Genomic DNA, 22,108 nt, shown 5'->3' on the forward strand with positions numbered 1-22,108 from the left:
AGTCTACATATCTATCGAGAAGGGTGCACAGATTTGCAGAAGCAGCATACCACAGAGCCCTGCTGTGGATTAGGGAAAGGGGAATCTCTCTCTGGCTCCAGTCTCTGGGCCTACCAGCTGCTTGCATTGTTCCACAAGATGTCTGCAGGCCTCAAGAAACCCCTCCTTTTTCCTCAGTGTGGCTTGTATGTCTTCTCTTGTCTATGGCCATATGGTCTGTGGTTAAGGTACTTTCTAATTGAACAGTACCAGCCAGATGAGTTGGGAGAGTGGTTTAGTAGAAATAATAATGCCCATTGACCGCAGCTGTCAGAATATACCTGTGACACCTCTTAGTTGACCTTACTGGCAAAACAGTCCTGTCCTCTGGTCACAGTCACTCTTTGCATGTCCCAAGGCTCTGGACAGTTCTTGGCTTTATCTGGACAGGTGGTATAACCTGGTGGCTTGCCTCATGCCCAGGAAAGCTTGTCTATGGTCATTAACTTGTGTAGAGTCCACATAGGATCCGGGTGCTCTGGCTCCTTTGTGCTCTGTGGGCTAGCCATTTTCACGCAGGAAGGAACAACAACTTTGTGTTGAGGAACCTAGCTTTCTAAAGTGAGTTACTGGTGCAGGCTTTCTGGAAAGAGGAAGCTGTCATTAGTGTGCTCAGAGTTAGGGAGCCTGATTTATCAAGTCTTATTTTTTTTTAAGTCTTACTTTTCTACAGTATGAGTAATACAGCTATTCTACTATCACCATTTGGCTGATTGTGTCTCTCAAACCCTTTTTACCTGTATGACCCCCTGATCGACATTTTTTATTCCAAGGCCTCTAAGCAGTGTTCAAGAAAAATGTTGAGCACTCCGTTGATGGGTCCTTGGTGAGAGCTATTTGCTGTCGTTGCACGCAGATAGTGTTTGGTTATTTTTTATTTTAAATCAATGTTTAGTTATAAAAAAATTCACAACTACATGCCACAGGTTTGTTAATAAGTACCATGAGGAACTTAACTGCTTTCAGAAGAAGTTGACTGGAGATGGCAGAGACTTAGAATGCGAGGTAGAGTGTCATCCACAAGAGTTACATGGGGAATCCTGAGCACCTTCCCCAAACCCATTACCATCAAGGTAATTCCAACTCCTAAGGGCACTGGTGAGATTGAGTAGAACTGCACAGTACGGTTTCCAAGGTTATAAATTATTATCAGAGCACCCGTTTTACAACAGTGGCACTATGCAGTACTTGTCCTTTTGTGACTGAGATATTTCACTCAGCATAATGTCCTCCAGGGTCATCCATTTTGCATAATATTTCACGAGTTCCTTGTGTTTTAATAGGGGTTGGGGGGGAGACTGAGAAAGATGGGATAAATTATGTATACTGCATTGAAACAGATGAGAGAGAACTGTTTAAAAGGTATATATGATTAGGTGATATTGTCATAACAGGAGTCCAGAACAAAGGCTGCATAGTGGACTGAACTTTGGGGGAGGGATTACATAACACTGAAAGAATTTTTCTTTTATTTTTCAAAGAGAAGAACAAACTGAAAGGGAGGGGTATGCAGGGAGAAAAGTGCAGCGATGAATGAATGGAAATCCAAAATCTCTGTAAATTTTCAGTTGTTGTTGTTAAGTGCCATCGAGTCCTCAACGCTTGGGTGCCTTTCATCCTCTCTCCAGGTTAATAGGGTTTCCAGATGCAAGCTATTATGGAAGTGGATGCCACTCCTCCTTCCAAAAATTTTCAGTAAAATTAATAATAATAAAAATTTGAAAAAAAAAACGCACAGCAGAGCACTGCATCTGTCCAGTGGAACAATGAATGAGCTCAAGCCACTGACTTTTGTTAGCTGGGGTATGCTTTGACTACCAGCAAGCCTTTAAGTACTGTCACAGGAGGATGAAAAATAATCCCTGTCTTTGAGTGTTAGGAAAGGCCTCCTGGTACAAAGAGCTGTGGATGACAATGATGGGGCAAGAGGGCTAAATAAATAGAACCTTGAGTGGTAAAGTAGAAGGTCAGCAAATGAGAGGAAGGCCCTCAATGAACTGGATAGATGCATTGGCTGCAACAATGGATCCAAGCGCAGCAGTGATTGTCAGGATGGTGCAGGATTGGCTTCTGCTGTGTATAGGGTCACCGGGAGTCAGAGCTGACTCCGCAGCACCTAATAGTGCAGCCCTGATAGGAAAACAGTTAAATGTGCAACTGCTAACTCAAGGGTTGGTGGGTGAAAGGCCTGGCACTCTGTGTGCATAAATATTACAGCCTAGGAAACTCAGTGTTTGGGCACGTTGTCTGGAGGGCCTCGTCCTTTGGAAAAAGACATCATGCTAAGAAAGATAGAGGGTCAGAGAAAGAGAGGAAGACCCTCAACATGGATTAACACAGATTATAACAACAATGGGTTAAAGCCTGTTGGAGAGTATGAGGAGGGTTCTGCCCAGTTGTTCACAGGGCTTCTGTCAGTTGAAGTCTACTCGACAACAGCTAATAATGAAGTAACAGGCAATGCAACAAGGGCAGATCTCCCCTCTCACGGTGTCCCTAGGAGTCAGAATTGATTCAATGGTGCCTTATTAGAGATATTTTCTTTTTAGTTCTGATTATGTTGGGTTTCGACAAAAGCTTTGCCTGTACATGAGAAGTATGATGCTTGCCTCTATTGCTTTTGTAAATTTATCGTTGAACAGCTTCACTGGTTCTTAAAAGCAGCCAGAATTTCTGACTCCAGCTGGGAAATGGTAGAGAGTGCATTTTGTCCATGGAAAGTAAAGGTATTATGATAATAGAGTGGATTTTCTTTCAGTACCATATCCTCTTTTCAAACAACATGACTCATTTTAGTTGCAGCCTCATTATATTGAGCATGTATTTTTATTAGTCTTCTTATGGCAAAATGATGTGGCCCTATTATCACTTCCTTTTGGAAATTAAACTCCTCTGGGTTGGGAAAATGGTTACTGTGCTGTGAAAGTTCCTATTCATTCCTGTAAGGAAATCCAGGGAGATATTTGGCTGGGAAAAACACAAGACTTCCTTCCAGGACAATAGTCGGGATTGGAACAGCTTTTCAGAATTGGTGCAATTCTGCCTTTCCTGCCAGTGTTTTATCATAGGGCATCCGGCCTGTAGAAGTCTCTGGAAATGGTAGGGATGCCCAGAAAGCTGCTTACCTTCTGTTGTAATACTTCCCAAGGCAACTCCCTCTATTTGGACTGTTCTTCCTTCTTGTTGTTGTTATGTGCCATTGAGTCATTTGTAGTAAGCCAAAAATCTCTTTCCCACTAACTTTTTTCTCCATTGCCAGTTAATATATAGATTTTTTTTTTTTAGCCCTGGTTCTAAAAGAAAATGCACTAGATGTTTAAATCAAGTAATAATATATACATAATCTTCTGAAACACAACCCAGTTGGTAAATTGGAGCATTCCCAGTGGGGAGTGTAACAGGAATGCTACAGGAAGAGATGGGGAAAGACCAATGCGTACAGTCTTCGGAATCTCTTCCTTACCTTTTCCCAGTTGTCTTGAGTGTTGACAGTTTGAAGCTGCCTAAGACAGCTCATCATGGAAATCAGTTTAATATGCTGGCTTCCTCATAATTCACTCTGAGGAAGCAGTTAAGCTATGTAAAGAAAACCAGACTTCGCTTTTCATCACTTGCCTACCTAGACGAAGAGTCAGTGACTATGTGATGCTGGACCAAAAGGCACTCAGCCCTACATTGTGTCCAGTTTTGCTTTGTACTATTGTTACAGGAGGCAGTATCATTAAGAGAGACAAACAAGCAAAAACAACAAAAAACCTTCGTCTCAAGCTTATTCTAACTCATGGTGAGCCATGCATTACAGAGGAGAACCGTCTCATACAGCTTTCTTGACTGTAATCTTTATGGAAGAGATTGCCAGGCCTTTCTTCTGTGATACCACTGAGTGGGTTTGAACTATTAACCTTTAGATTAGTACTTGAGCTTGAACAGAGATATGAACCTGACTGGGGTTCTATAATGTACTTGTTGTGTGACTTCGAGAAAGTTCCTGAATCTTTCAAAGCCTTGAATTTTTACCTGCAAAGTAGATTAAGAATAAGTGTGATGAGGCATATAGACGTCATGCGACTCAAGGACAGGCACAATTGTGCTTCCAGACTTAGCCTTCAGTTTATGAAACTTATCAGAACCTTCTGCCAGGCTGTGGGGTGGGCAGTTACAATGTCACTGCTTTAGCGGCTGACTCATTCCATAGCTTTGGGTCAGAGCTATTTTGAAAGTCAGATGATTCCTTCGCTTCAGAGTGTGTTCCCTTCATATGTGTATGCCACCCCTGGGCTCTTGTTTTTTCCACTCAGGGACAAAACCAGAGTGCGAGGGTCAGTAACTATGTCATACTGATACTTTACTTAGCCCTAGGTCCTGCCTGGCTTTACTGACACTGCCATAGGAAGCAGAATATCATAAAAACAAACTATTCTCTTGGTGTTGCAGTCTCCTGCCGGAATGAGAAGCTTTACATATAGATCTGTGCATGGTGCTGTTGATACGACCTAGTTGTAAGAAGCTGTGCTGTGATCCCAAAGGCACATGGTTTTAATCTACGAGAGAAGGATGATCCATCTTTTCCTGAGTGGTTACTGCCTCTAAAACCCAGTAGAGGGTCAGCTATGGGTTGATTCTGACTTGATGACACACAACGGCAGGATATTTATTCCTCATTGATACGGTAATTAGGGCAATGGGGGTAGGTGTGTCAGAGTCAGTGAGACTGGTTCAGGACAGGGCATGCTTCAGAGCTATTGTACATAGGGCCACGATGACTCAACAGCACATAACAACAACAATTTTGGTTTTGAAAGTACTCAGATACAAAGAGTGTGCAATGTGTCGGGCTACTATCCTAAAGGACAGTGGTTCGAATCCACAAGCTTGTCTGAGGGAGAAAGATGAGTGGTCATTCTTATTCTGTAAATAGTCACAACTTTGGCAACCTGATGGAGGATCCCCATGAGCCTGAATGGACTCCAGAGCATTGGGGTTCATTTGGAATTTTAAGGAATAAATTCTGTTCTATAGATTTTTGGGTTGCTTGAAAGGGGGACAAAATAACAATCCCATTTTCAATATGGATTGAAGGTCAATATCAAGAAAACAAATATTCTCACCACTGGGACAATTGGCAGCATTGTGATGGATGGTGAAGAGATTGAGATTGTAAACAGCTTTAGTTTGCTTGGCTCCACAATCAACGCTCTTGGCACCACAGCCAGGAAATTGACAGCAGACTTTCCCAATGCAACAATTTTTTTTTTTAGAGACATCTCCAAAGTACTGAAGAGCAATGATGTCCATCTGGAGACTAAGGTGCACCTGATACAGGGCATAGCCTTTGCAATCACTTGCTATGCATCAGAAAGCTGGACAACGACTAGGGATGATAGAAGGAGAGTTGATGCCTTTGGGCTGTGGTGCTGGAGAAGAGTATTGGCTATACCATGGACTACTAAGAAAACAGATTCATCCTGGAGAGGGTTAAACCAGGTGGCTCCTTAGAGGCAAGGATTCTGAAGCTTCATCTGGCATACTTCAGACATGTTGTAAGGAGGGATCAGTCCTTGGAGAGGGAATGGGGGTAGGTGTGTCGGAGACAGTGAGATTGGCACAGGACAGAGCAGGGTTACGGGCTGTTGTACCTAGCGTTACTATGAGTCTTAGGCAAGCCGATGGCACATAACAATAAGAACAACAACATTTAAAACTAATGAATTCACAACTGTTCCTACAGACTTTGGCAGCCAGATTCTCAGGGTTATCTCAGGGACAGATCAGTGCGAGAAGGGATGATAATGGCTTCAGAGCTTTTCTTACAGAAAGGAGTTGGGGGAGTAAAGGATTGGTGAGAGGGAATCTTCTCCAGGACAACTGATTTAAGAGGATGCTAAAGGAAGGCAGTGATTGAGAGCCTGGGCTTTGAGTACCTGTCCTGCCACTTAGTGGTGATGACCTTGGGAGAGTTGCACAGGGTTATTAGGCGGATTGAGTGAGATAAAGCTATTAAAGCACTTAGTGTAGTAGCTAGCACATAGTAAGCACATGGTTGGACATTTTAAAAAAAGAGAAATCTTGCTGGTATAAGCATTGCAGTCTCTCAGCTCCTAACCATCAATTACAGACCTCACAGAAGTTGCAAGATATTAAAGCTTCGAATTTTCCTTTACAGATGGGATGGATTAGACCAGACCACTCCCAGTGCTTTCTCACATAGTCCCCCTTGTGGCCAAAAGCGGACATTTAGGAAGCAAGTGCTGGCCGTCACGTGAATTGATCAAGGAACACGTTTCTCCCTGAGTGTAACTGCCCTGGCCTTACACGAGTCAAGCTCACTATTTGGACCCCTTAGTTCAGTGCTGTAAACAGTATATTGCATAGCCTTTTCTAAAACTTACATTCGCTCACCTGCCTGCCATCTTGTATTCAATCTTTCAGACATGTTTAGGGAGCACCTTCGATGGGCTTGGTGCCCTGGTGACAAGTGGTGAAGTGCTTGGCTGCCAGTTGAAAGGCTGAGAGTTGGAACCCACCAGCAGCTTAGTAGGAGCAAAGACCTGGTGAGCAGCTCCCCTAAAGATTACAGCCTAGGAAGTTCTGTGGGGCAATTCTGTTGGCAACAACCATGAGCAGGCATTTAAACAGACCTTCCCCCCCCAAAAAAACCCAAATCCTACCCTCCTGGAGCTGACACTCATTTGGCAAGACAGACAGACAGCAAGCAAATGAGATAGTGTTGGAAGGTGATGAGAACATTGGAGAAAATCAAGCAAGAAAGGCGGTAAGGCATACAGGAGGGCAGGGTTTAAAAGGGTTATTATGGACGGGCTCATTGAAGAGCTGAGAGATCTCTGAAATCCAAGCAGAATAAAAGACAAATAACACATCCCCAAGACTGGAACTGCTGGCACCAGATCAGAGAAACCCGTGAGGGGACAAGTCAAGCAGGGTATTTCCGACCAGGGTAAGAACATTAGCTTTTTCTCCGAGAGGTTTCAAGCAAAGGAATTGGGTTAGAGCTGAACTAGACCATTGGCTTTTATAGGGAAAATAGGACTCATAGTCGGTGAAGCAGCAATTTTGTGTAAATTATATTAGAGCAGAATGTTTGAATTGATGTGTTGTCTTAGAAAATCGGGCACAGGAAGTAGCTGAAGCTTTAGCAATACAAAGGAGGCAGAAGATTTTATCCTCTCCTACAAGGCTTGTTGTGTGCACAATTAGCTGGATGGGAGGGCTGTGTGGCCAGAAGCTTCCTGTCAACCTGCATTAATAATACAATCATAACTCTTGTTCCCAGGCATATACTTATATGATCTTGCTAACATGTATTAATAATATAGCTGTAGCTCTTATTTGTAAACTTGCTTGTTTGGTTTTTAAAAGCATCTCTTATTATTAATGTAGAGCTTGATAATGTGGGGTTTTTTTTCACATTTCTAGAACATTTCATAGATTCTAGATAGAATTTAGCAGCTTCCCTGAGGGGTAAAGATGAACAGTGCAATTTACAGCCTCTGAAAACCTGCTGGAGGGTCAGCTATGAGTCCGTTCCAACTTAACTGCAATGAGATTTTGAATTTGAGTCCAAACCTAGGTCCCCTGAGGCATGGACATTAAGGGAGCATGTTTTTCCCTGTTGTGCTGGTTGGCTGCCTATGCCCTTAAGGCACTCACCTGGCCTTGTTTGTGTTGTCTGCCAACAGATTTTTAAACACAACTGAGATAAACTTTGGGATTTGTGAAGGGGGAGTGTGGCATCGAGGGAATTCCCCCAAATGTTAAGCTTCTGTCACTTCAGCCACTGCAGCTGGGCCTGATTTCTAAGTACATAAATCTCCTTGTAAGTGGCTTTGCTGGCCCCAATTCCTAATAGGCATTCACCTATGTGACGTCTATTTATATATCTAGGTCGTCAGTGGAAGCAGAACGATGATGAGCCAGACAGCATTAGCCTCAGTTTTGCTTGTTCTTTTCTTCCTTTGCTCCTGGATACCCAGAGATAAAGTAAAAATTTTTTATCAGTAGTAATATAAAAGCCTCCAAACCATTTGCAAGGAGGATTCAATAATGCTTACAAAGAAAAGGGAATTTCAGGAGGTTCAGAATAAGTTGCTCTTAAATTTCTTTCCTGGAATGTTTTCCAGTGTGCTCATAAACATGGAATGGCGTCCTCTTTTTGTTTCTAGAGCCTTTCTTTAGAGATTGGTTTTTTAAAGGATTTGAGGCCCTTAATCCATTTCGGGTAAAGCAGAGGGAATGGGAAACCAATTCCAGCTGCCCATTGTCTTCCATTCCCCAGTGGGATAGAATCCCTAATAGCGTAGCCAGAATATTCCTTTGACCCTATGCACTGAATAATGGAATTAGGTATATGGAGCTGCTTGGGCCTTATTTGAAAGGGTTTAGCTATTCAAGTGGTAAGAGGTTCTCTTAATAAAGTGGTCTTTCTTATGGCCTGATTTTCTGTGACAAGCCTATTTCAGATGCCTCTACCGTGTTCAGACCTGCTTTTCATTCACAAGCTCCCGTCGCCATATTGACCACCATTTCATTAGGAGTGTTCAGTCTCCTGGCAGCCACTCCTTCCCCACCCCCATCCCCATCCCCAGCTAGACTTTCCGCAGGCAGAGCACAGAGGCCAGTCTGCACAGGCCCTTTGTGAGTGCCAGTGACCAGTAACGTCTGCATTGTAGCTGACGGCTGAGCTCGCTCTCGGCCCCTTTGAGGGCCAACAGGCAATTTAAACAAACACACAGGGCTTTAGCACTGGAAGGGCCCTGTAGAGGTCACAGGGGCCAAAACCCTATATCATTATATAGATGTCAAACTAAAGCACAGATGAGCCGTGTGGCAGGTGCAAGCGATGGTGGTTGCATGTTGAAGATATCCAGAGAAAGGAAGCATTGTTTGCTGGACGCCTGGCATGTCAGCAACCGTTCCTATAAAATGAGCAGTTGCACCCCCTCAGAGATGAAGAAGAATCAGTTGTGAGCCCATAGCCAGAGCTGTGATACCTTTTCAAGGCTTTTTTTCTTATTTCCAGAAACATTTGTGATGTTTGTCCATGAGCGCTTCCAACTCTTGCTAGGTGGTCATTGCTAAAATCCAAATAGAAGCTGGACTTGGTGGGAAATGGCTCTTTAGGTTCCTCAGCTGGCTCTGGAAATTGGAACTCTGGCCATTAGTCATATTTTAAACATAAGACATAGTTTTAATGAGTTTTACCATGCTTGCAAGTGATTAAATTGTACCCTCTGGGTTCGTCCACACACCTGGGGTCAATGAACTGTGTTTCCTGAATCTCTGCTATTGCCACTGAGTTGGTTCTAACACATAGCCCTCCTCCATTGGGTTTCCACAGCTGGGAATCTTTATGAGAGGAGGCTGGCCATCTCACTCGCTTCCTCTGAGCAGCTGGTGAATTAGAACTGCCAAACTTTGGGTTCTTAGCAGTGCAACACATAATGCACCACCAGAGGATAAAAATAGTCTCAGTCTATTATGTCTCCTACTTCTCTTCTTGACACCTGCTTAGGCTTGTGTGCTCTGTCCTGCTTCTCCACACTGCTCCCTGTCTCGCCTTCCCATGCTGTCCGCCCACTAGTGGCATTCTTCCTCCAGCCCTAGCCCTCTGTCTGTCCACCCCCTCTGCTTCTGTTTCTGAAACACATTGCTCCCTCCGCTGTCATTTCGGGCTCGACCCTCACCCACAACTCTAACATACCCCTGAACTCCATTGCCACATTCGCAGCTGTTTTAGAAACATGCTACATGGGTGGTATTTGATCGTCTCAAGCCCACCAGAAAATAGGGCCTGTAGGAGGAGGAACTCTGGTGGAAGAATGGTTAAACCAAAGCTTGACAGTGCAAACCCACAACTGCTCTGAGGGAGAAAGATGAGGCATCTGCATCTATAAAGATTTGTTGTTATCGTTTTGCCATGGAAACGGAACTGACTCATTACTGACCTTTCCAGTGGGTTTTCAGAGGCTATAAATCCCGAGGAGCACCTGATATATGGAGTCAAACTGCTTGCTTTTGTGTTGGCAGAGCAACTAGGTGCAACCCAGTAGGCCACAAGAGCTTGTAAAGATTTTTCGCCAGAAAAAATCCTATAGGGTAACAGGATGCATTGCTTTGGGCAACTCTGATGTTAGGGACGTCTCCAAAACACTAAAGAGTAGTGTTGTCAGTTTGAAGTTTAAAGTGAGCTTCATTCAAGCCATGGTCTTCTCAATCACTTGCTACGTGTCTAAGAACTGGACAGTGATTAAGGATGACAGAAGAATTGATGCCTTTGAACTGTGGTGCTGGAGGAGTATACTGAATATCTCAATCACTCTCAAAAGAACAAACAGATATGTCTTGGAGAAGATGCAGCCCGAGTGTCAGTGGCTGCAGTTCTTTGGAGGCAAGGATGGCGAAGCTTCGTATCTCATGCTTTGGACTTGTTTCTAGGAGAGACTATTCCTTGGAAAGAGATCATGCTTGGAAAGATCCTCCATGTGATAGATTGACACAGTGACTGCAGCCTTGTACTCATGTGTCAGAGATGGTGAGGATGGGTCAGGATAGGACAGGGTTCAGATCTGTTGTTCATAGGGATGCTATAAGTCATACTGGACTCAATGGCACCTAACAGTAGCATAGCGTTACAATGAATGATAATCACAATGGCTTTGCCTTTGTTTTGAGGAGATGATCTCTAGGTTTCTTATTTCTTTGCAGTTTTCATGAATTAGCGTTTAAAATTGGCTCACTTCTTGCTCCAACTTTTTCCCTTTTTTTATGAGACCAAGCATTCCAGTGATTTAATATGTCCTACTCTCACATATAGGGAGTTCTGGTGGCGTAGTGGCAAGAAGCTGCACTGCAATCCTGAAGGCACGTGGTTCGAATCAACCAGCTGCTCCGTGGGAGAAGGCAATCTCCTCCTGTGCGATTAACTGCCTCTGAAAACTCTCCAGAGAGTCAGATACGGGTCAATTCTTACTCAACAGTACACAACAACAATACTCTCACATATACATACGCATACATACACAGATACAATAGTGATAAGGCAAAAGGATTGAATTGACCAAAATACTTTCTGTAAACAACTTGTCTTGTTACTATTACCACAGTAGTGTCGTTTCATATGAAAAGTAATGTTTGTTGTTATTCTAACTTAAGCTGCAAATGCATGACCTGCTGGCATCCTCCTTTCTCCCTCTTCATTTCTAGATTGGAAGAACAGTAGACTTCCAATCCCGAAATGAATTCGCTTTTCTGCCCCCAATGCTGACAATTTCTCAGTCTCAGAGAGAACCTTACAAACTTTTTGCTTGTCTGCTCACAGGTACACATCTACAAATATGCTGCAGAGTGAATAAGTACGTCAAATATAAGTCTCAGATTTGCCATAGCAGAATGTTAGGGCTGGGGCATACTGAAAGTCAGGCTTTTCTGCCTCTTGATTATACTGCCAAGTTCAGTGACATCCAGAAAGGTTAGATAACCTGTCCAAAGTCACACAGTTAATTGGTGACAGACTGCAACTGAAGCCTTAAGAGCTCTTCTAATCGCCCACCTAAATATACTGGGTTCTCCTTCTGCCACCCATCTGGAGTAGGCATATGTCATCTGACAAGCTAAAAAAATAAAAGTCCTGGTTCTTAGTCTATTTTAAAATACCACACAGATACACAAATAATTCACAATAAAATCTAAAGTTGTAAGCCCAACAAATTCCTGAAGTTTAGAAGCTGCTGGTTTCTTTGTTTATCCTGCTTCCTTTGTCTGGCTCCATAAAATCCTGTCTGCCCACTATATCAAAGCCTCCCCCTCCCCGTGCCACACATGCTCACATAAGGTTCAGCTAAAAGAATAGTTTAACTGCTTTTCATCTTAAGGTCTAACTTCTAAAGACTCTTTGTTTCAATTATTGATGGTGTGTGTGGTGCTTCTGCGTAATGCATTTTTTCCTGAGTTATAGAATGGGGAGAAACATGTCTCAGTCCTGCTGTGCGTAGTCCTTGAGAGTGAATTAACCTTCAGCTGATTGAATTGTGGTTTGTACCTAAAGTGCTATTGAGCCAAGATTTCTGCTTCCAATTGCTGCTATGGTCGAATTTTTAGTACTGTTTTCTGTCCCATTATGGCTTCATAGGAATGGGGTTTTTTCTGGGTTGCACGTGTCTCTATAGTTTCGTTTTCTTGTCTTTATTTAGTTGTGCAATGTACTAAATACGAACTTGGACCACCATTAGAAAAATATGCATATGTTCTTATAAAAGAGTGATGCTCATAGAACCATCTGGAGCAAAACCTATGAGAGCTGGAACACAATGTGACTGTCCTGGGTCTCATAAGTTTTCCACCTTTGACAGTTTTCCTTTTAGTGGAATATATTGGAGTTTTCATTCTCTGACAGGTTTCTACCTTATACAGATGCTGGGGTTTGCAGATTTTACTGTATTACAGCTTTTATGAGGGGCATATGGACTTTGCCCTCAAACCCAAACCTGGTGACATTTTTCGTGGGACATGAGAGGAGCTGAAGCAGTTGAATTAGAAATTCGTAGTCTACATACAGAGCTCAAGGGACATGCTTCTGGGCCCAAGAAAGATGGACATCCTATTGCCTGGCTCCTCGCTGGACTGGGACCCTACAAGGATGATATGAGAGTGTTAGTTGGACTGACCTAGCAAGGACAAGAAGATACATATTTCTTTGCTGCTTTCTTCCAAATAACCACTTCAGGATAAAAATGAACCTCAGTAAATGCAGATAGGTCTGTGGTCTAGGCATTTGATTACTAACCAAAAGGTCAGTAGTTCAAACTCACTAACCACTGTGTGGGAGAAAGATGATGCATCTGCTTCAGTAAAGATTTACAGCCTTGAAAACCCTGTGGAACTCTGTTCTACGGGGGTTACTGTGAGTCAGGATCAACTTGATGGCTGTGGCTTTGGGTTGGTTTGTTTGGTATATTCCCAAACCCATCTCTAGTTTTGATTGCAGTGTTATTTTAAAGTAATATGTATTTTCATTTTCATAGAAAACAGCTTTTCTAGTTCTGATCTAACTTTTCAGATGCTAAACTGATAGTTGTTTTAGGCAGCCTCATTATTGAACTTCAGTTAACTTGCTACCTTACATTTTGTGGTGTGATGCAAACACAGAGAAGATGTTGTGCTGCCTTGGAATGAATGGTGAGAGTAAGCAAAACACAGGAAGCCTCAGCCTGACCACTCCTAACGGGATGGTGCTACCCTACCCTCCTTTCTGTTATCGAGGGTGACCAGAGCATGTAAGGCAATAGTGATGGTACCTTCTCTGGGCCACTCGTGTGGTATATCTCTGGTCTCTGGTCTGTCTTCTCCGACCCCATAGCATTTGCTGCCTCTAAATCAATTTCTTCTGAGAAAGAAGCAAAACCATCCTTATAATGGACTGATTGATTGAGGGATTTGAAATCTCTGAGGAGCTCAGACACAAAATTGCTTTGGTGAGCCCTGAACTTACTCATTGCACCCCAAGGCAGGAGATGTGAAAAGTACCTGTCCCTCACTTTTTACTTTATACCTCCAAATGTTTGACAAATGATCCCGCAAAGGTATGCATATGGGGAAGTGTGTTGATAAGAACCAAGGGGGGGGGGGAATCGTGTAGACTGATTAGATGACATATCTTTTTAGTTTGCCTTTATATGTCTCTTATCCTTGAGAAAGATGCATTTTTGTAATAGGAAAAAGGTGAGAAAGTGCCAGCGTATTGTGGTTTCTTGAACTGTAGACCTTCGCTTGTGTATTTATGGCCTCAGCCTTCTGTTAACCTTGTAACTGCTGCCATGTTTGAGCCCATTGTTGCAGCCACGGTGTCAGTCCATCTCGTTTGGGGTTTTCCTCTCTTTCAATGATGCTGTCTTTTACTAACTATGCTGTCTTTCTCCAAAGACATCCTGATAGCATGGCCTAAAGTGTCTAAGCCAAGTTTCATAACCCTTGCTTTTAAGGAACATTCTGGCTATACTTCCTCCAAGACAGACTTGTTTGTTCTTCTGGAAGTTCATTATATTCAGTGTTATTTCTCAGCATTACTAATTCAGAAGCATCACTAATTCTTTTTCTTTATTCATTATCTAGTTTGCATGTACATATGAAGCCATTAAAAAGACTATGTATGCACACCCATGTTTATGGCTACATTAGCCACAAAGATTCTCACCACTGGGCCAATTGGCAGCATCAGTATTGATGGTGAAGAGATTGAGATTGTTCAGAGTTTTAGTTTACTTGGCTCCACAGTCAACACTCTCGGTAACAGCAGCCAGGAAATCAGGAGACGAATTGCATTGGGAAAGTCAGCTGTGAGGGACCTCTCAAGAGTACTGAAGTGCAAAGATGTCAGGCTGGAGACTAAGGTGCACCTGATCCGGGCTATAGTCTTTGCTATTACGTGCTATGCATTGGAGACTTGGACAGTGAATAGGGATGATAGAAAGAGAATTGAGGCCTTTAAGCTGTGGTGCTGGAGAAAGTGTTGAATATACCGTGGACTGCTAGGAGAACAAACAGGTTTGTCCTGGAGAAGGTGAAGCCAGAATGCTCCTTGGAGTCAACAATTCTGAAGCTTCGTCTGACATACTTTGGGCATGTTGCAAGGAGGGACTGGTCCTTGGAGAGAGACATCATGTTTGGCAGAGTGGAGGGGTGGCAAAGGAGAGGAAGACCTTCAATGAGATGGATCGATTCTGTGACTGGAGCGGTAGGAATATGTGCGTTGGGGATGGCTAGGTTGGCACAGGATAGAATGGCATTAAGAGCTCTTGTACATAGGGTCGCTATGAGTCACAAGCGACTCGATGGCACATAACAACAACAAGAAGCCACAGTAGCAAAGAGATGGAAGCAACCCAAATGCCTATCAACAAATGCGTGGATAGAAAAACGATAATGCGTCCATACAATGGAATATTATGCAGCAGTGAAAACAATGAACTAATAAAACATTACACAAAATGGATGAGCCTGGAGGACATTATGCTGAGTGAAATATCTTCAGTCACAAAAGGACAAATATTGCATGACACCACTGTTATAAAATAAGACTGACATGGGGAATTGGGGAGAGAATAGGAAGAGAGTAGATAGATAATGAACACTGCATTGGAAGAATGGTCTGAAAGGAATGATTAAGTGTTATGTAAATTGCAACAATCTGGAACAAGAAGTGCATTGCAAAGTAGACTAAGGGAGGGGGAAATGGGAGAGGAAGGAAAATGTGTAACAATGAATGAATAAAAAAGTTAAAATAATATAGTTGGATATGTTGTGTGCTGTTGAGTCAGAACTGATCCATAGCTGACCCTCCAGCAGGTTTTCAGAGGCAGTAAATCACATGGAAGGAGACTGCCCATCTTTCTTCCATGGAGCTGCTGGTGGATTCAGTGTGCATGCCTTTGGGATTGCAACACAGTGGCTTACCTCTAGGCCACCCGAGCTTCCTATGTTTGACTATACTGCATCTTAATCCTCAAAGTGACATCTTTGCCCTCTATTATTTCAAAGAGGTCCTTTGCAGTGGTTTGTCCAATGCAATATGCCATTTTATTTCTTGCCTCTTGCTTCCATGGACATTGTATATTCAAGGAAAGTGTAATCCATCAGATAGAGTAGCACAACTGTTCTCTCCTAAATCTATTTAATCCCTACCTGTCTTTGTTCTTGGGAGTTCTCATCCAGTTAATTCCAACTTTCTTGTCATTAATGTTGTTATTTCTCAAGATGACTGACCTCTTGAAGGGTCTGATTGAGGTTATTATCATTTCTGGGAATTCCTCAAAGGGATTCAGAGGAAATGCAGGTGGATGGCCAACATGAAGCTTTCTATTTCTTAAGTCTGCAGCCTGACTACTTATTCATTGACCTAGCAGTCATTCACGCACTGGACACCAACTGTGAGCAAGGCATGCAGCTCCCACCCTCACGGGGATCACAGTCTAGATGTACATGGGAAGGACTTAGGGTGCAGCATGACCATGGCATGCCGTGGAGGAAATTCTGATTAAGAAGGCTTGGAAGAGTGTACTGTGGACATTTAGGGTATAGACTGTAAGGACAGAAATTCTTTGTGTGAGGGCCAACATGCGCAAAAGTTGAGAAAAACAGTGTAGGACAGGAACAATGCAGAGAACTGCTCCGTTTCCCTGATACTAGATAGAATGCATGAGGAACAGTGAGGGGAGCAAGGCTGAAGAAGAGAAAGATTGTACTGTGAGCAGAAGGCCTTGCACATCCAGAGTTCAGGCTTCTAAATGTAAAAGCGGGTCCATCAGGAAAGTTTGAGTATGGGAACTGTAGTGTTAGCAAAGGCCTTTCCTCTCTGGATGGTTCTTAGATTCTCACTGCCCAGTACTGGAAGGGACCTATTTAACCCAGTCCTCACATCATTCAGATGAGAATGAGTGAGTTTGTGACAGGGTTTTTTAAAATTATTTTTTTAATTAATTTTAATGAAAGTTTACAGAGACTTAGTGTTTCCAATCATCCATTGTTGCATTTTTCTCCCAGCCCAGCCTCCCCCCTCCCCAATTTGCTCTTCTCCTTGCAAAGTAGAAGAAAAAACTCTTTCATTGTTATGCAATCCCTCCCTCCAAGTCCATGCCACTGTATAGCCTTCATTCTGGACTCCTGTCATGACAATAATACCCAATCATATATCACTTTTAAACAGTTTTCTCCCTCATCTGTTTCAATGCAGTATACATCATTCCTCCCCTCCTTCTCTGCCTTCCCCCAACCCTGATTGCAGTCCCATTTTACAACAGTGGCCCTATGCAATATTGGTCCTTTTGTGACCGAGATATTTCACTCAACATCATGTCCTCCAGGATCACACATTTTATATAATATTTCGTGAGTTCCTTGTTTTTCAATGCTGCATAGTATTCCATTGTGTGAATATACCACAGCTTCTCTATCCATTCGTTTGTTGATGGTCACTTGGGTTGTTTCCAGCTCTTTGCTATTGCGAACAAAGCCACAGTAAACACAGCTGTGCATATATCTGCTTGGGTGGTGGTTATGGTTTCTTTAGGGTAAATTCCCAGTAATCAAAATCAGGATGTTGGGGGATTTTTCTCCCATACAGTTTGACACTCAGAATATTATGATCTTTGCGTTTACACACTGGCAAATGCTAACAGCATTTAACTATTAAGGTCCACAACATTAGTCTCTTTTTTTAAACGGGGAATATTTGTGTAATCTATGTTATATGGACATTTTAATAGATTAATGCTGTAGGTTTTATACTTCACAAGGGTAGATTTCATACAGAAAGCAATGGTTGCATTAGTAGAACTATTTTTTATAAAGTTGGAAAGGCATTTAATACCATTTGCATTAAAATTAGGAGTAATGCTCACTTTGACCTCCTGTATATAGTGCTTATGAAGGTAAACTGAGCTGTATGAAATCTCTGGTCACAGAAATATAAGATAGTATTCAACCCTTCTATTGACCAGTAGTGTATGTTCTCTTTAAGACAATTGCAGACAAGTAGTGACTTGGAACATGAGTATGTAAAATGCAGCTGCTCATTGTATATCTGTGTTTCTGAATCTCTGCAATAAACACAATGACAAGTTGAATTTGTTGCTCTTGTTCAGCACATTTACATTGTTATTTGCAGCTTTATGCAGATAAATGTAGAGTGGGAAGTATGGGAACACGTTTCTATTTAGATCTCTTCAGTTACTTCACAGTACTGAGCTGCTGTAGATATTTTGAAAGTATTTGCCACTTAATTAGGTTCTGTTTTAAAGAAGAGGGGGTGTTTGTTGTTGGTTGCCATCTTGCCATTGACTCAATTCCAACTCATGCTTCTGTTGTTGTTAGATGCCGTTGAGTGAACTTAGCGACCCTGTGAACAACAGTTCAGAACCTTGCCCTATTCTGTACCATCCTCACCAAGTCTGCCATGTTTGAGCCCATCATTGCAATCAGTGTTTTGATCCAGCTTATTGTATGTCTTCTCCTCGTTGGCTCACCCTCCACCTTTCCAAGCATAATGACTTTCTCCAAGGCCTCACTCCTAGCAACACATTCAAAGTATGTGACACAGAGTTTCGCCATCCTTGCCTCCACAGAACATTCTGACTGTACCTTCTCCAAGACATATCTGTTTGTTCTTTTGGCAGTCCATAGGATACTCAATACTCATCTCAAACACCACATCCCTCTTTAGAATGTAACTATCTTATTTAAAATATAACAGCCTTGATAAGAGTTTAACAGAGTAGAACTACCTTGTAAGAGTTTTAGGCTGTAATCTTTCCAGGAGCATATTACTTAGTCTGAGTGGGTTTGATCAGTCAACCTTTTAGTTAAAACATTTTAGTTTGTGGTCAAGTGCAGAACCGTAAGTCCCAGAGAAATGATGTGATCTTTTTTTGTCAACAAATATGGAATATTTCCTCTGTGCCTGAACACTACGCTGAAAAAAGCTAGTCTAGCACTGTACATTCATAAATAATGTTCATTTCCTTCTTACTTGAGACAATGCTTTAGATTCTTGTTGTTATGTGCTGTCATGAGTCGTTTGCAACCCATGGAAGAGGCTGTTCTGGAAAGACTTTTTTTCCCCATGACAACCACTAGGTGTCAGCAGAGGACATGGTATGCAATATCTGCGTTCCTGGTTTTCCATTTCATTACAACCCTCTCCCACTGGAACTTAAAAAAAGGCAATAGGCAGACCTCATTTGGGTCACCTTCTCCTAAATATCAGTGTCAAACACTTTCTCCTCAAGACTATACTGTAATAAATTCCCCATGCCTTATAAAAGTGACATTAATTCCTTGATTCCCTCCCTCCCTTCCCCAACCATCCCTTTTAAGACTTAATTCTGACTTTCCTGGCTTGCAGTGGGTCTACATATAGAATAATTGGGGGTTAGGAGTGTATCACCAGGCTTTTGAAATCACTGATACTTTGTCACCAAATAAATGGAGACACAGTGGCATCCACTTCCTAAACACCATGTCTCTGGAAACTATATGAACTTTGATAAATGTTGATAGTTATAGAAAGGCTTCAGGCCTTTTGTTCATAGAGTTGCTATGAGTCGTGCTTGACTTGACAGCAATCAACAAACAACAACAACAACTTTCACTTTCAAATAATATGATGATGCTTGCTAGCTCCAAACCTTAGAAACACGTTTTCAGAGGATAAAGTAGGGGACCTAGGCGTCGTCACTCACTCAGCTGTTTGGTTTGTTGTACAGCAAGTACTCGGTGGTGTTCACTTATATATACACTAAGGAATCAGGGGTTGAGTGATAGCAGACACTTTGGTGAGGTGGGTATTGGTTTGTAGCATGCTGTTTTCATCACTTCGTGCTGCTTCACTTAAGCAGGCAGGCTGGATGAGGATCCGAGGTGTTCATTACAGAGCATGGGGTGAGAAGTTTGAGCAAAACTGGAGAAGTGCGTGCACTCTGGCAACTAAGCATCTTTTTATTTTTCTTTTCTATTGTGATTTGGATGAATTTTTTTTACAAAGCAGAATAGTTTTTTTCATTTATATATGCATATACATTTGGTATTACAACCTAACTTACAACAATTCAAAATCGGATTCATTGCCATCGAGTCAGGGCAGCTCATAGCTGACCTTCCAGCAAGTTTTCCAAGGCTATAAATCACATAAGAGGAGCCAGTTGTTGATTTCGTCCCTTTAACTATCTCCCAAGCTGGTCTCTAATACAGTTTATAATAAGCTAGTAAAACATTCAAACTGGCAGCTTCCAATGGATCAACCATTAGGGGCTTGAAAGAAGCCAATGTGGTTGGGTACAAGTGTGATAGAAGCTAGTAGAAAGACAAAGGCTGTCAGTTACTTTTTGACCCTTGAACAAACTTATTGACAATATTCATTGTTCAGCCAACAATAAGGAGACATACACTCCTTAGGATAACCAACCATAGAAAGTAAAAAACCCAGCATTTGTCCAAGGACAAAGCCCTGAAGGCAGAAAGGGGGAGGCTAGAAAGAACAATAGAAATGAGAATCACAGGGAAGGAGTGGGGAAAGTGCAGTTAACCTGTGGGTATTATAGGCAGCTCTGGTGGCCTAATGGCTAAGGGGTTGCACTGTCAACCCAGATGCAAGCAATTTGCTTCCACTAGTTGCTCCTCAGGAGAAAGATGGACAGTCTCCTTCTGTGTAAGTTACAGCTTCTAAAACCTGCTGGAGGGGCAGCTATGAGTCATTTCAGACTTGATGGCACATAATGATCATGACGATAACATTGTTTGCTTGATACAGTAACTATTACTGAGATCAGGTCTCATTGTGTAAAAGCAAAATGTTTTTCCTTTAGGTCATAGTCTCTGGAAACCCGACTCTTTCAATCCAAGCCTGGTGGCCTGAGTCTCCCCTCTCCCAGCAATCCTTTCACACTCTTTTCTGCTCCTTTTTAGATCACTGGGGTGATCCTGCTGGCCGTTGGAGTCTGGGGCAAACTCACTCTTGGCACCTATATCTCCCTCATTGCCGAGAACTCCACCAATGCCCCCTACGTGCTCATCGGAACCGGTACCACTATTGTCATTTTTGGCCTGTTTGGATGCTTTGCCACTTGCCGCGGCAGCCCATGGATGCTGAAACTGGTGAGTATATCACAGCCTAAGAGGTACCTTTTCATTTACTTTTGTTATTTTTGTATAAATCCTATGAAGAAGTGCCTCTTCCTGGGGCCACATACAAGGCCATACTATTCATTGACTCAAATTTTAGTCCAGATCCTTACCTTATCCACCCTTCAAACTCTCAGAGGGAAGAAGAGCCTTAAAATCCAGGCTCACATAATACATTCAGTCCCAGGCCCTTAAGGTATGCAGATGCTGACAGCAGTGCCTGACAATGCTGGTAGGCCATTGATAGCCTCATGGCAAATGCCCTGTTCACTTTTGACCTCTCTCTTAGAAATCTCCTCAAGCATGTGGGCATGGCGGCCTCCTGAACATAAGCAGCTTTTCAGTTCAAAGTTCTTGTGCTTTTTGCCTCCCTGAGCCTGAGCATGCTTAGACGCACATGTGTGCTCTCCTCTAAGCGCCATGGGTATAGAGCGAAACAAGAGTCAGAAGAGTCAGTGGTGGGTGTCTGGACTCTCATAGAACCGACAAAGCTGAGATGTTTCCCAACAGGTAAACAAGAACTAAAGCTGTTGAAATAATGTTACTGTGATCCTTAGTTTTTCTGTGAGACCAGTTGCCTAATACTTTACGCACTGCTCATGCTCTTTCTTCATGAAAAGTATTACTGAAGGCCTTTATAGGTAAAGGTTAGCAAGGGCCTCTCCTTTAAAGGAAATTTATTTCAAAGATTTGTTTCAGATGCTCTCATTCTGAGAAATCTGTCAAGGAGCTCTCTCAGATGTTCAGAAACCTGTCAAGGACCTTTCTAAGGTATTAAGGAGCAATGATGTCAGTTTAAGGACTGAGGTGCACCTGATTCAAGCTATGGTCTTTTCAATTGCTTGCTATGCATCTGAAAGTTGGACAGTGAATAAGGATAATAGAAGAAGACTTGATGCCTTTGAGTTCTTGTGCTGGAGAAGAGTACTAAACAGACTACCAAAAAAACAAAGAGATAATGTCCTTGAGGAAATGCAGCCAGGGTGCTTTTTGGAGCAACAGATGATGAAGCTTTGTCTCACATATTTTGGGCATGTTGTTAGAGGGACTATTCCTGGGAGAGAGACATCATGCTTGGAAAAGTGGAGGGTCAGTGGAAGAGGGGAAGACCCTTAATGAGATAAACTCCGACACAATGACTACAGCAGTGAGCTTGACCATGGCAGAAGATGAAGAAGATGGCACAGGAAAAGAGCAGAGTTTAGATCTGCTCTTCATCAGTTCACTGTGAGCTGTCCTTGACTCAATGGCACCTGGCAACAATAGCAGCAATATTTTTATGCCTGAATCTGTCATTAAGTATTACTAGTATATTGCCACATTATTGACACTGAGTCATCTCTACTCCTTTTCTCACAATGTTGTTGTTATTGTTAGGTGCCAT

At 42.5% G+C, this 22,108-nt stretch overlaps 1 protein-coding gene across 1 annotated transcript in view; it reads left to right on the top strand.

The window, feature by feature from the left end:
• TSPAN7 (tetraspanin 7) overlaps window positions 1–22,108 on the top strand; it is a 169,492-nt gene that overhangs the window by 120,504 nt on the left and 26,880 nt on the right. The window contains exon 2 of the mRNA XM_006897514.1: window positions 20,509–20,697. Within this exon, the coding sequence (XP_006897576.1) occupies window positions 20,509–20,697 (189 nt within the window). The remainder of the gene's footprint in view (window positions 1–20,508; window positions 20,698–22,108) is intronic.

This window comes from Elephantulus edwardii, unplaced genomic scaffold (assembly GCF_000299155.1).
Source record: "Elephantulus edwardii isolate Elephantulus edwardi_28Jun2011 unplaced genomic scaffold, EleEdw1.0 scaffold00210, whole genome shotgun sequence".
In the NCBI taxonomy this organism is placed as follows: Eukaryota; Metazoa; Chordata; class Mammalia; order Macroscelidea; family Macroscelididae; genus Elephantulus; species Elephantulus edwardii.